Source organism: Hemicordylus capensis, chromosome 6, assembly GCF_027244095.1.
Source record: "Hemicordylus capensis ecotype Gifberg chromosome 6, rHemCap1.1.pri, whole genome shotgun sequence".
Lineage (NCBI taxonomy): Eukaryota > Metazoa > Chordata > Lepidosauria > Squamata > Cordylidae > Hemicordylus > Hemicordylus capensis.
The window spans coordinates 7,341,605-7,356,686 of NC_069662.1; the positions used below are offsets into that span (position 1 = coordinate 7,341,605).

At 43.1% G+C, this 15,082-nt stretch overlaps 1 protein-coding gene across 1 annotated transcript; it reads left to right on the forward strand.

Moving 5' to 3' along the window:
- The first annotated feature begins 286 nt into the window (after positions 1 to 286).
- On the forward strand, positions 287 to 6,581 carry LOC128331460 (vomeronasal type-2 receptor 26-like). Its single transcript, XM_053264918.1, has 4 exons — positions 287 to 1,090; positions 1,340 to 1,561; positions 3,436 to 3,562; positions 5,680 to 6,581. Exons 1-4 carry the CDS (start codon positions 287 to 289, stop codon positions 6,579 to 6,581), a joined length of 2,055 nt encoding a protein of 684 aa, XP_053120893.1.
- The last annotated feature ends 8,501 nt before the right edge of the window (positions 6,582 to 15,082 follow it).

Genomic DNA, 15,082 nt, shown 5'->3' on the forward strand with positions numbered 1-15,082 from the left:
TCCTCCACCAAATTGGACATGCAACTAAAAAGGGGGATGCAGGGAGAACACACTTGTCCCAACAGGTTTCCTGGATGTCTTCAACACATCCCACCATTTACTCATTTGGATGGATATGGATAATCCAAACTGGCTTTATGTTCCCTAAGAGAGAGAGATCTTTGTTGCAAACATTGCATCTCACTCCAATAATTTTGAACCTTATTTCACATATATGTTTTAGCTTGCTTATGGCTCCTTTGCCCCAGAGCATAATGAAATGATGCAGCAACATTCCTTTTACCGCATGGTCTCAAATGAAGCCGCTCAATATACAGGGATTGTCCGATTGCTTCTCCATTTTGGATGGACCTGGGTTGGACTCTTTGCTGTGGAGGATGACAGTGGAGACCATTTCCTGCAGGCCATGGAACCATTGCTTTCCCAGAATGGAATCTGCTTGGCTTTCACACAAAGAATTGCAAGCAAAATAAATATGCTTAAGAGGAATGAACATGATGGTATTCTCTCAAAGCTCTATCTACTTTTTACAGAGAGCAAAGCCAGTACATTTATCCTCTATGGAGAAACAAAGAACTTTATGTGGATAAGGTATTTTATCAGAAAAATAGCTAAAAACTATCAGAACATCACATCTGTTTTCAGAAAGGTGTGGATTATAGCAGCCCAGATTGAGTTTGCATCCTGCGGCCTTCTAAATGATTTAGATTTCCAACACTTCCAAGGTGCCATTTTGTTCACCATTCACTCAAAGGAGCTTCTAGGGTTCCAGACATTTCTGAAGACCCTGGGACCTTATTGGGCACAAGGAGATGGTTTCCTCAGTTACTTCTGGGAGCAAGCCTTTGACTGTTCAATTCCAAATCCCGGGGAGCTGACAAAGGTAGATGGAGCATGCAGTGGGAAGGAAAGACTGGAGAGCCTCCCTGGCTATGCTTTTGAAATGGCCATGACTGGCCACAGCTACAGTATCTATAATGCTGTCTATGTGGTGGCACATGCTTTGCATACCCTTTACTCATCTAGATCCAAACACAGAGCAATGCCGGGTGATAAAAAACCCAGACTTCAAGAAGTCAATCCTTGGCAGGTAAGGTCTCCACACGGAAACATCTTTATTGCCAAGAATAAATTAGTACAAAGTTATCACTAAACTGTCTCCTGAATAATTGGGGAAATGGTGCTATACACATTATTTATTGATGAAGAATAAATATTCTTCACCAGTAAATAAATTCATGAAAAATATATTTTGTAGGTTTCCTCTCCTCCAAAACAAAAAACTTCAATGTGTTCTCACCCTTTGTTACTCCCCCTCCCTACTCTCTCTTTAAACTAGCTCCATCCATTTCTTCAAGGCATTTCATTTAACAATGTAGCAGGAGAATCAATGTATTTTAATGATAAAAAGGAAATGGTAGCTGGATTTGATATAATAAATCTTCATATATTCCCAAACAACTCCTTCCTTAGAGTGAAAGTTGGAAGGATGGAGCCCAGTGAAGGAAAACAGTTCATCATGAATAAGGATGTAATTTTGTGGCCCACAAGATTTAACCAGGTGTGTAGATTTTAAGATATTCTATTTGTTGCATGAACAACCCAGTAATACAACCATCAGGGACATATTTCTGGCCGCTTCACCCACCCCCATAGTGCTGATGCTTGTGTTCATCTGGCTATCAACCAATACCTGCAACTTTCAGGGGCCAAATATCTCAGATCCTCAACTGAGATATAACAGATATAACTGTTATACACCTGATTGGCTTTGGGGGTGGCCTTTTTTGGCCAACTTCTCACTGATTGATCTGGTAGGGTTTCATTGTTATGCTGTTCGATCACTTTGCAAGTGAGTGAGCTTTAGGGTAGGTTGTATTATATTGGTGTTTGACTGGAAGACCAATTAAGGTGAGTGAAAAGCCAAGGAACAGCTCTTGTGGGTTTTGTAGCCCTTGGACTGGGATCTGCCCCTACTTGGAGGCTGGCTGTGCCCACCACTCACTTTTTTGTGGCCTGGTTGGGGTGGGTCAGGCTGGCTTCCCCTCAGCTAAGATAAAATCTCATGGTTGTCTGGACCTGGAACCATGCTTAATCAATACCCAGTCCTTCAGCCTTCTGTGGGCAGTCCTTCTTATGAGGCTGACCCACATGGGTGGTGCCCGCATACTATTTAGTATGTTCCTTGTTGCAGGTTATTTGTCAATTGAATTAATAAAGCGGCCCTAGTTCCTCCAATCATACATGTCCTGTTGCGATTGGGGCCTGTGGTGTGCAAAAGAATATCTGTCTGGTAATGACAAAGAGGCCAGATTTCTAGAAACTGAAAGGGAAAATCTGAAGAGTCACTTCAAAGTTTGCTTAAATCCTCAATACCAGAAGTCCAGCTATAAGATATATGAAAAAAGAGGAAAGGTACCACCAAGACTGAGAAGATGCCAATATGGCAAACAGGTAAAGTTAAGGAAGCTATAAAGTGGAAGAAGACTTCCTTCTTTCAAGAATGTTTTTGAGAGAAATTAAACCCTCCTCCAGTCAGGGCATGTCATCCAGAGAAGATGCTCCCCTGAAGCCAACAACTCTTCTGAGGGTTCTACTCCACAGTTGTTCCCATGCAACTCTCATGCAGTAGCTCAAGGGCCATGAAAGAAAGACAGTGGAGGGATCGAAACCCTTGCACAAGGTTGCTTTGCATGTGAGTTCATGAGCCAGCAGGCAAGCGGAAACAGCCTCACATCTATTGGGTGCTTCTTCCCTTCTCTCCTCAGAGGGAGTAAAGGAAAGCTTGACTAATATATGCAAAAGTAAAACATGGAAACTATATTTGCTATGTCATGACTAAACTACAGTTAGGCTGCTAAGGGGGCAGAAGAAAAATTCTACCTCCTGGAAAATTCTTTGAGTGGTGCAGAGGATCTGGCTATTTCTGAGCTGCATCCAGTCTAGTTAATCATGACTAAACACCATTGAAATAAATCAGACCAGTTAATCATGACTACAAAAAATCCCATTAATTTCAATTGAACTTACTAATGACTAACTTAGTCTGGATGTTGCCTCCTGTTTCTATGGCCTGCTTCACACCATCATCTTAATCTAGGTTACCAACATGAACCTAGAATTAATCTGAGATTCCTGCCTTGCTGTGGCTTAACACATTCATGCTACCTAGATTTGAGCAATTATGTGGACCAGTTTTATGCCATAATACTATATGGGAAGAGGCCATTTCTTTTCTCCTTAACCAATCAACTGCAAAATGTAATTTCTGCTTTGCTAAGGGAAATCCTAGCAGAATGTTGACACATACTGTGTTTTGCATGCTTCTGCCAAAAAGGGTCAATATTTCTTTTTTTTTTAATTAATGAGCTGATGCTGAACAAAACTGCATTTCTAATCCCTCCCATCCAAAACCTTCTTTATCTTTATGGAAAGGTGTTGCCCCTTTCAATATGCAGTGACTCCTGCCCCCCCGGTTTTCAGAAGAGAAAGAAAGAAGGAGAGAAATTTTGCTGCTATGATTGTGCTCCATGCCCAGAAGGGAAGATTTCCAACCAAAAGGGTAGGTATAATAGTTCACCAAATAGACAAGCATGGAAGCTTAATGCAAATAAGCAAAGCAGCAACCTACTTGTCAGGACATTGGCCTCTCTACCGCTGTTCTCTTGTTTACTTTTCATTCTCACCTCCACCAGGCAGGGCCTCGGAGTATTTGAGAGGAGGAGGTTTGGTTCACCCAAGTCCTCCTCCAGGCTCCTCGGGGTCACTGTGGCAGTGTCTCTCCAGAGGCCTCCACCACTCACCCTCCAACTGCCCCTCATCACTGGCCAAGCCTGCCTTAAATCCCTCCTGACAACTGATGCATCCCATGCCCCCACTGATTGGACCTCCACCCTGCCATATCAGACTGCTCTCACCCTTATCAGCTGTACCTCTGTCTGCTGCTGCCTCCTCCTTCACTGGCCCCTGCCCTTCCCCCAGCCCCTCTAACCCGGCTTCTTGGTCCCACAGCATCTTGGCTGGAAGTTAGAATGATTTTACTGGCTTTACGTACTTAATGGGCAATCCAGGGAATCAGTTTTTTATTTGTTTACAATCATGTTCAAAGTGTATAAGGACATAAGAACAGCCCTGCTGGATGAGTCCCAAGGCCCATCTAGTCCAGCATCCTGTTTCTCACAGTGGCCCACCAGATGCCTGTGGGAAGCCCACAGTCCAGAGCTGAAGGCATGCCCTCCTGCTCTTACTCCTCTGAAATTGCTATTTAGAGACATCTTGTGTCTGAGGTTGGAAGGCAGAAATCAAGTGATATATGTCACTATGTGAACCAGGTCTTAGCTGTTGACAGAACTGGGAAATTTAGAAATTCAGAAAGGAACAAAAATATTGAGATTGGCCAACAAGTAAGAATCTTTTCCCTCTTCAAACAATGTATTGCCTGTGTCTAATTTGATTCTACAAACACCTTTTAAATAACCTTGATTTTATTAATTTAATTTTATTTATTTAACACATTTATATATTGCCCAAACTTACGACAATTAACATAGCCCTATACAGTGCTCTGGGCTTCTGAACAAGCTGGGACAGTTCAGCCACATGTTCTAACTTCATGATGATGTCCACAAAATAGCCCACTTGCACCACAAACATCCACATATCCAAAATCTTGAACTGGGGTGGACGGCATCATCACAAACTATGCCATTGAGGTGTCCCTACCACTGTAGCAAATTTGATACATTTTGATTTAGCAGTTCACAAGTTAGCCCTCTTGTGCCTCAAACATTCATGCGTCCACCATCTTGAATCAGGTTGGCTGGCTTAATCACAAACTACACCACTGAGGTGTCCCTATGTGTAACTCATGAAACTCTACCAATTTTGGTTCAAATCAGCTGGATGGTACAGAACTTAATCCATTTGCACTTCAAATGTTTATGCATCTGCTGTATTGAATTGATTGATTGATTGATTGAGTGTTCTGAGACGCACAATTTCCTAAGGATATTCCACAACTTGACGTGGTCCACAGAGTCAAAGGCTTTTCTGTAGTCAATAAAGCACATATTTACTTCTTTCTGGTATTATTTGGCCTTCTCAATTATCCAGCATGCATCAGCAATGATGTATCTCATTCCTCAGCCTTTTCTGAAACCAGCTTGAACATCCGGCATTTCTCTTCCACATAGGGCTCTAATCTGCATTGGATGATCCTGAGCATTATTTTAATAGCATGTGAAATTAAGGATATTGTGCGATGGTTTGTGCAATCTGTTAAGTTGCTTTAGCTGGGCAGCTGGGATGACCTTCACGCTTTGGGTGACCCTACTGGGAGTATACCTCCTGGTGTAGTTTGCTCATCCCTCCCAGGAACACTCCCCCACCCACCACGATGAGGCAGCAGAGCAGGACAGGGGGCGGCATATTGAATGGGGGGGGGATAATATCATCACAAATTTTGCCATTGAGGTGTCCCTATGTGTTCCAATAACTGTACCCAATTTGGTTCATATTGGTCAAGGCATTGTGAAGTTGATAGGGACATACACACACCCCAACACACTCACACACACACCAACACAAAGACACAAAGAATGCTGGGTGATCTCATAAGCTAACTGTCCTTAACGAAAGCAGGCTAACAAATGAATTGACACTTAAGTAGTTCTGTTTCAGATATGGATGACTGTTTCAAATGTCCAGAAGATCAATATCCAAACAAGGACAAAGATGGATGTATCCCTAAAGTTACAAGCTTTCTGTCTTATGATGAACCCTTAGGGATCAGTTTAGCTTCAGCTGCTGTTTCTTTTGCCTGGATCACAGCGTTGGTGCTAGCAACGTTTATTAGGCATAAAGATACCCCCATTGTCAAAGCCAACAACAGAGACATCACATATGCCCTCCTTGGCTCCCTCCTGCTCTGCTTCTTCTGCCCTTTTCTATTTCTTGGACAGCCGGGGATGGTGACCTGCTTTTCCCAACAATCTGCTTTTGGCATCATCTTCTCAGTGGCTGTCTCTTGTGTGTTGGCCAAAACCATCACTGTGGTTGTAGCTTTCATGGCCACCAAGCCAGGGTCCAGCATGAGGAAGTGGGTGGGAAAAAGACTAGCCAGCTCCGTTGTCCTTTCCTGCTCCCTTTTCCAAGCAGGCATTTGTGCTGTGTGGCTGGGAACCTCTCCGCCTTTCCCAGATTTGGACATGCAGTCACTAACTGGAGAAATCATAGCAGAATGCAACCAAGGGTCTACCACCATGTTTTATCTTGTCCTAGGTTATATGGGACTTCTGTCCATCATCAGTTTCACGGTGGCTTTCTTAGCCAGGAAGTTGCCAGACACTTTTAACGAAGCCAAGTTCATCACCTTTAGTATGCTGATGTTCTGCAGTGTTTGGTTATCTTTTGTCCCAACCTACCTAGGCACCAAGGGGAAATATATGGTTGTTGTGGAGATCTTCTCTATCTTAGCCTCCAGTGCTGGGCTACTGTGTTGTATCTTTGTCCCCAAGTGCTACATTATTGTGCTGAGGTCTGATCTAAACAACAAAGAGCAGCTGATAAGGAGAAAGAACTAAATAATCTAACTTTCCTATGAAATTCATTTATTTTGTGATGTCTGTGCTATACAGATATCAGGCCAGATGTTGAGTCATCAAGGGCTAATTTAGAAATTTTCTGTTACTAGTAACTGTCAGAATTATCTGGTAAAATTTATTTTGTTTCATAAGTGTTATGAAAAATGTTTGGGTAAATTGGGAAATTTAAGAACATAAGAATATAAGACATGTTGAGAGTATAAAATTGAATGAATTTAGGGCCAGCAAAGAGGTACTTTTTCACACAATGCATAATCAAGAGGTTTTCTTTACTAGAATATTTTTTGCTGGAGGATTACTGGACCCTCACATTTTGTCTCTTTTGTCCGGATTTACACTTTCTGCTGACTGAATATTCAAAATATATCCTTTTTGCCAGAGTGACTTATTCAGTAGGGTTGTCCTCATCTTTTGTCCCGGTTTGGCTTAGTATCTAATAATGTTTTGACTAAGAATCAAGCTAACATACAGACCATCCTAGGAGGTTCACAAACTTTTTCTTAGCACTGTATACAGCTCCGACAATGCATTGACACTTCACTCCTAATTTCTTCCAATGGACTGTCGCTGCTTTGATCGAACAAGGGGTTTTGCCTGGCTACAGAGTCACTTCACCTCACTCCATCTCTCTTTGTAAAGAAATGCATAGCATTATCCTGAGGTCTCAGTCTGTTCATCTGCAAATACTCCACACTCTTTGCATCAACCATGGTGACAACAATGTGCCTTTTCACGGCATTGGAATAGTGAATGAGATTTGAGGATCTACTTATTTCTACTGGGAATTCCAGTCCTTTCCCAGGAGCCTGTCTTATCCAGATTATTTCTTGCTGCCTGGAGGTGAACCTGGAGCCTGGACAGGAGGTACAGATCGATTCTCTGGGACTTTTCATAACTCTTCCGGATTGCACCACCTGGATCTCTGCTTAGACACCTGAACAGAGAAACATTCTAAAGCATTCTGATGGAGGAACTCAAAGGTCAACGTCTTGTTTAGCTGAAAGATTAAACATTACCTTGGAAGGCTTCTAAAAAGAAAAGATTCTGATGAAACTTGAACTTAAATATCATTTTCCCCTGTTATTGTTTGCAGTGGAATGGGCTGGAAGGCAATCAGGTACATATCGATTTTGTCTCTAGCTAAGCCTGTAGTTTTGAAGTTACATTGCAGGACTGCTTTAAACACAAAGTTCCCCTGCATGCACATATCCCTGTGGATAAAAGAGTGGGAGGAACATAGGAACATAGGAAGCTGCCATGTACTGAGTCAGACCGTTGGCCTATCTAGCTCAGTATTGTCTTCACAGACTGGCAGCGGCTTCTCCAAGGTTGCAGGCAGGAATCTCTCTCAGCCCTATCTTGGAGAAGCCAGGGAGGGAATTTGAATCCTTCTGCTCTTCCCAGAGTGGCTCCATCCCCTGAGAGGAATATCCTACAGTGCTGCTCACACTTCTAGTCTCCCATTCATCTGCAACCAGGGCAGACCCTGCTTATCTAAGAAGACAAGTCATGCTTGCTACCACAAGACCAGCTCTCCTCTTGAGGTAGCAAGCATGAATTGTCCCCCTTGTTAAGCTGGGTCTGATGTGGTTTGCATTTGAATGGGAGACTACATGTGAGCACTGTAAGATATTCCTCTTAGGGGATGGGGCCGCTCTGGGAACAGCATCTTCATGCTTGCATGGAGATTTCCCAGTCAGCAGGCTTACTGAGAGGCTTTACTGCGAGTTTGAAGTTGCCAAAAACAACCCAGATGCAAAAAGTACACGCACGCACACACACACACACACACACGATATAAATCAGACTGCACTCTAATATGCAATGAAAAACAGGGACTTTGGGATAAATCTGGCTGATATTTGAATGCACACCTCTGTTCCAGAAGACATGCAAACTAAATGCTGGGTATGAGAAATTTCATGCAGAAGGTTTCAAGTTCCCTCCATCACATCTACAAATAGGACTGAGAGAGACTCCTGGGGCAACCTTGAAGAAGCCAATACCAGTCTGTGTAGACAATTAAGAGCTGAGTGGCCTCTGGCAACACAGGCCTCTGGCATATGCTCTTTGTACAACCTCTGGATTTCTGCAAAGGTAATGCAGACTGCAGTTATTTATTGGCAAATCTACATTGATAGGTAGGAGGTGAATATTCAGAAAAACAGAAGAATCTATTTACATGCATGTACTGAGAATTACTATTATATATTCCCATTGCTTGCTAAGTGGTTTTAAATGGTTTCCAAGGTTTTAATTTTTGCTTTAATTTGTTTTACGTTGCTTCCGGAGATGGAAGTTTGGGGTGGTGTACGAATACAAAGGAAGGAAGGAAGGAAGGAAGGAAGGAAGGAAGAACTGCCCTACTTCCCCAGCCCCAGCCCCGATTTGTGATTCTCTGGCACCTCCTCTGGTGAATTCTTTTCAAGCAAATGTAGGGGTGGGTTTTTGTTTGAGATCTAATGGGATCTCTTTCACTGTGACTGTCCCTGGTACAGTAATACACAGCCGTGTCCTCTGCTTTCAGGTTATTCATTTGCAGGTAGAAGCAGGAGCTGTCTTTTGAGGCTGTGAATCGCCCTTGGACGGCAGAAGAATATGCACCACTGCTTCCAGAGCTAAGGTAGTAAACAAGCCATTCCCATCCTTTGCCAGGTTTCTGCCTGATCCAGCTCATCCAGTTGCTGTTAACATCAAACCCAGTGATGGCACAAGCCAAGTTATGGGATTCTCCAGGTTTTTTCAATACTGGATCTGACTGGGTCAAAACCACCTGCTGTGAGAGGGCACCTGTCAGGAGAAGAATAAAGAGAAAATACTGAGATAGCAGAACACCAGAAAGACAAACTTTCTATTGTGGTCAATGACCAGTCATTAAGACACCATATGAACTACAAACATACAATACAGAGCAATTTAAAATCAACGTTGATAACAGAGCAGCCCTGGAACCCAAACTTAATTACATCAATATATTAATTGCTGTTAATTAACTAGTGATAAATACTATAGGCTAATGCCCAGAACCCAGCAACATTATAAGAAACATATGCGTTCTGATCCGAAAGGAGTTTCTGATCGCATAGAAGATGCATTTTGTTCTAAAGACACATTAAATAGTTTTTAAATAGACTCATAGAACCTATCATTGTGTTTAACTTTGTTTTAATCTGTGTTGTCTTTTTTAAACTGTCCAGAGACATGGGTTTGGGGCAGTATATAAATATGCTAAATTAATAATAATAAACAAACAAATACTAAATAAATAATAAAAATCAGCTGATCTGCCTGGACATTTCATTTTTAAAAGGGGAAAAAAATAACGATAATGATTGTCCTGATAAAAAAGGCAGTGTAAAAGTCCGTGTCCCACTGAGCCAGCCTTCAGTGTTCTACATGGGCATATTATGTTACAAATATGCAATATTCCGGAACAGAAGAAAATCAACAGCCCATATTTACAATAAGGAGCACCAACAAAGTGACAGAAAGGATGAAATATCTAACCCAATATACTTGCAAAGATAGCCAATGCACTGATTATTGCTAATAAGGAGGGCATGGTGGACGGATGGACTGGCTCTGAAAGTGATACCCTTATGTTCCTTGCCAGGAAGTCTAAAGGAGTTGAAAGGCTTTGAAGGCTTAAACAGAAAATATGCGTGCTTTGGTTTTGCATACATTGCTTTCATGTTAAAGGGGACAGTATGAATATGGGAGGGAAACTCTTGAGAAGCCAAGGACCCTCCTAGATCAGAGCCATGTCTGTAAAGGGGGGAACCTTGCAGTTGTCTGCAATGTGTTCATCTCCCCACCAGTGTTCCCTCTAAGAGGGATTCCCAGAGGTTGCTGACTATTACTCCCAGAACCCGCAAGAAAAAGCCACTGCAACAGGGGATTCTGGGAGTTGTAGTCAACAACATCTGGGAATCCCTCTTAGAGGGAACAGTGCTCCCCATACCCTCTCAGTGGTGCACCTAGGGCAAAAAGGAGCCTGGACCTGAAGGGCTTAGGAGCCCCCCCCCGCCACAAGACCCCCTGTAATTTTTTTAACCTGCGGCTGATGGGGGGAGCTCCAAATGAGGGGGGCTCCTCAGAGCCCCACCACTGCACCACGTCCCTGCTGCTGCCTTGCCGATATTTGTCATCTTCACCACTGGAGTGTGTGTGGGGGGGGGGTGAGCAGCTGAGCAGGCCTCCTCCCGGTGGCGGCGGCGGCAGCAGCATGCTGCGGGTGCAGCTGCTGGTTGGCCTGTTGGTAGGCGTGAGTATCGAGTGTCACATGCCCGTGATATCACAGGAATGTGATGCCTCTCATTGTGCAGGCGTGCCTGCTGACAGGCTGAGCAGCCGCTGTGCCCGTGGCCCACCACCACCACCACAATCCCATGGCTCTGTGGTCACCAGGAGTCGACAGCGACTTGATGGAACACTTTACCTTTAATCATCAAAAGACAGGCAGGACAACATCAAGTCATTCTGTGAAGGAGCCTTTAACATTTGGTTCCGAGGCAGTTAGTCAAGTGAATCCAGCCATTTCCTGTCTTTGTCTCCCAAGGCTTTTTGTATGGGACTGTATCACTGTGTTGTCCCAGCCCAGTGACTGAAGCCTTGTCAAAAATGTCATTTCCTCCCAGCTGGTGTGAATTGTTTTGTGCAAATGAGAGATGGGCACCCTGGTCTTATAAATATGCACAGCTTGGGAAATGCATTGGCAATGCACTCCTATTTTCTTCCAATGGGTTGTAGAGCTTCTTTGATCCAGAGAAGGTTTTTGTCTGGCTTCAGAGTCACTTCTTCTCACTGTGTCCTCTTGCACAGAAATACACAGCAGTGTCCTCCGTTTTCAGGCTGTTCATCTGCAAATACGACACACTCCTTGAATCATCCCTGGTGACGATACAGCGCCCTTTCACAACATTTGAATAGCGAATGGGATTTGAGGATCTACATATTTCTGCTAGAAATTCCAGTCCTTTCCCAGATGCCTGTCTCATCCAGTTTATTTCTTGATCGCCAAAGGGGAACCCAGAGCCTTGGCAGGAGAGACGGACTGATTCTCCGGGCCCTTTTGCAACCCCTTCAGATTGCACCATCTGGATCTCAGATTGGACACCTGACAAGAGAGACATTTTAAAGATTCAGATGCACATCAGCAACTACAATGCTGTCAGCTTCTTTATTAGAAAGAATAAACATTACCTTGGAAGAGTGCTAAAAAGAAAAGGAGCTGAAAGCTAAATATCAGTCCCCCCACTTATTACTCTCAGAAGGATTGACTGGAACATGATCAGATGCCTAGTAATGGTGTCATTAAGTGTTGTGAATGGTATGCAAGATGGTATGGCAGATTTAAGCAGAAAGCTGCCCCTGCATTTACATATCCCTCAGCATAAAAAAGCAACACAGCCCTCTGGTAATCTCTACACTCTTTGTGCATCATTGGTACAACCTCTAATTCTTTGTGGATTGCTGCCAGGATAATAGGGATTGTGGTCACTTAGTCCCATGATGCTTTGTGGATTGCTGCCGGGATAACGGAAATTATAGTTACTTAATCCCATGAATTGTAGTTACTTAGTCCCATGATCCTGGCATTACATGATGCTTCTGAGACAGGCAAGATGCAATCTGCCTGACTAGAGAACTGGGCTTTCTTATCACTTGGTACCCCACCCCGCTTACAAGCACTGGTAGGGAGTTTGCTTTTCCTTGTTTGCAAGGGGTATAGCAATTGACAAACATTGGCATGGTGGGGAAGAAATCATAGGAAAAATCCTTCCCTTCACTTCTGCTGCAAGAATAAGAATCTGCCTTATTCAGAGTCAGACTATTGGTTCATCCAGTGTTATCTGCATTGACAGGCAACATATTTCTAAGATTTCAGGCAGGGTGCTTTTCCTGCCCTACTAGGAGATCCCAAGGATTGAACCTGGCTCCTTTTGCTTGCAAGGCAGATGCTCTTCTACTGAGTTATGGCAATCAAGAACTCAGTGAGGCCATTCACATGACCTATTGGGCAGGCAGGCAGGGGGAAAGCTTTGCAAACCTTGCCTTTCCCCCCCTGCCCCTGCCAATCAACTTGAGTGTGCATGGAGCACGCTCCCACACGATCAGCCCTGCTCCATGCAGCACAGAGAAGGGCAGATCACTCTGAGGCTGGGACTTGTTATCTCGGCCTCTGGCTATCCCACAGTGCCCCACACACCAAGTGCAATGCACTGGGGTGTTCTATGTGCCCATCTCTGTGTCAGCACAAGCTGCAAGCAAAATGGAATCTTGGCCAGAAAGCTGCTTCTTTTGGGATTACCATGAAATGCGAAGGCCATGCCCAACTGGTTTACACAAACATCTTTCATTAGCAAACTGGGTTTTTAGACTTGGAAAAAGAATATTCTACAATTCGGTTATTATTTTAATCTATCATTATTTCTTGTTTACACAGTCAGACAGGTGTTACTGACTGGTTTGTTTTATCCAGACATCAAGTCCTACCCAAGGACCTGGGATGGCCGACTTTTATTATCAATATTGTTCTTGTTGTTATTATAGATATTGTCACAGAATATAGGCTGTTTCCAGTAAAACTGCTTTTTGTAATTGGTTGATGGTGATTTCTGTGGCTCCTGTGGTGTTGAGGTGCTCTTCAAGGTGTTCAATACTACTGGAATTATTTTGGTCTTCTTCTGCCACAGCTTTTCAATTTCAATTTTTAGACCTTTGTATTTTATTATTATTTCTGTTTCTGTTTCTTCCATTCTGCTGTCACCTGGCATTACTATGTCGATTATTTTGACTTGTTTTTCTTTCTTCTCGACTACGGTTATATCTGGTGTATTGTGTGGCAGATGTTTGTCTGTTTGTAGTCGGAAGTCCCATAATATTTTTGCATCTTCATTTTCTACAACCTTTTCAATTTTATGGTCCCACCAATTTTTGGCTACAGGTAGCTTGCATTTTTTGCAGATGTTCCAGTGTATCATCCCTGCTACCTTGTCATGCCTTTGTTTGTAGTCAGTCTGTGCGATCTTCTTACAACAGCTGATTAGGTGGTCCACAGTTTCATCTGCTTCTTTACAAAGGCGGCACTTGCTGTTTGTTGTTGATTTTTCTACTTTGGCTCTTATTGCATTTGTTCTTAGTGCCTGTTCTTGTGCAGCCGGGATTAAGCCCTCTGTTTCTTTCTTCATGTTGCCATTATGAGAGGCAAGCCCCTCATAAATCAAGTGCTGTTAGTAGCATTCAGGCTAACCAGCCTTATGGAAATGGTTTGAGCTTGTCAAAAAATCTCCTGTTTTTTTTACTCCTTGGAAGGAGGGATATGAATGTGATTAATAGTAAAATAGTAATAGTAAGTAAGTAAAAATAATATGTTACTCTCCCTATTTCACACATCCTCCATCCTTCCATTCTTCAAAGCACCCATTATCAGTTGCCTTTCTTTTTCAAAACCAACACAACACATGTTCACTGGAGCTGTGGCTGCACTTCCTGCATGACAAGCAGCTTCATGGTTGAGGCTGATATTTGTATGGCTAGAAATCACTGTGCCATCCCTTTCAGGGAATGGTTCTCTCGCACAGTAGTAGGTTGCAGTGTCTGCAGCTGTCACGGAGCTCAACTGAAAGTACACTTCATTTTTGGTGGTGTCCCTAGTGATGCCAATTCGACTGCTCAGCGCTGGATTGTACTGAATGGTTGCTTTTCTTGCAGTGCTCCGAATGAACCCTATCCATTCCAGCTCTTTCCTGGGAGGTTGCCTCACCCAATTCCAGTAGTGATCCCCGACTTGGACACCAGAGACAGCACAGGTCAGTTTGAAGGACGCTCCAGGCCTCACCGTTCCTGGACCAGACTCAATTTGCTGCCAATTGGAGGAGATACCTACATAAAAGTCATAAATGAGTCAAAGCCTGGATTCTCTTTGTTTTTTTTTTTTTGTTTTTTTTAATCGTGTGCACAAATTCTCACCTGATATGTGGTTCAATATGATGAAAAAAGACAACATTGCTTTCATTTCTTTCCGTTCTCACTCTGTCCTTTCTTTCTTTGATGCAGAATGGATGGAACACAGCAAGGCCGTGGAGAGATGCTGTATAATACAATGCTATTTAAGCAGGAGGACCTGCTGGGCATAAGATTTGCATAAAGTGTGCTTAGTCTAGTAGAACATTGAAGAAGCAAGAAGATAAAAGCGGGAACTCTTGGTAGGGTTGCCAGATCAGAATGTCAAAGAATCCTGTGGGATCATGATTCTATTTAGCCAGATTTGCAAAATGCATCTTGTGTCCCAACTTCTGTTTTTATTCATCATCTCAAGAAAGGTCTACTGCAAAATGACTTGGATGACATGGTGGTATTTAGCCATCTGTATGGGTTTGCATTAAGCTTTGTCACTCTTTATACTTCTCACATATAACTGATAGCCATATCCATCAGCCATTATATTGGGATCCTCACCTTGATCCTAAATGTGTGAT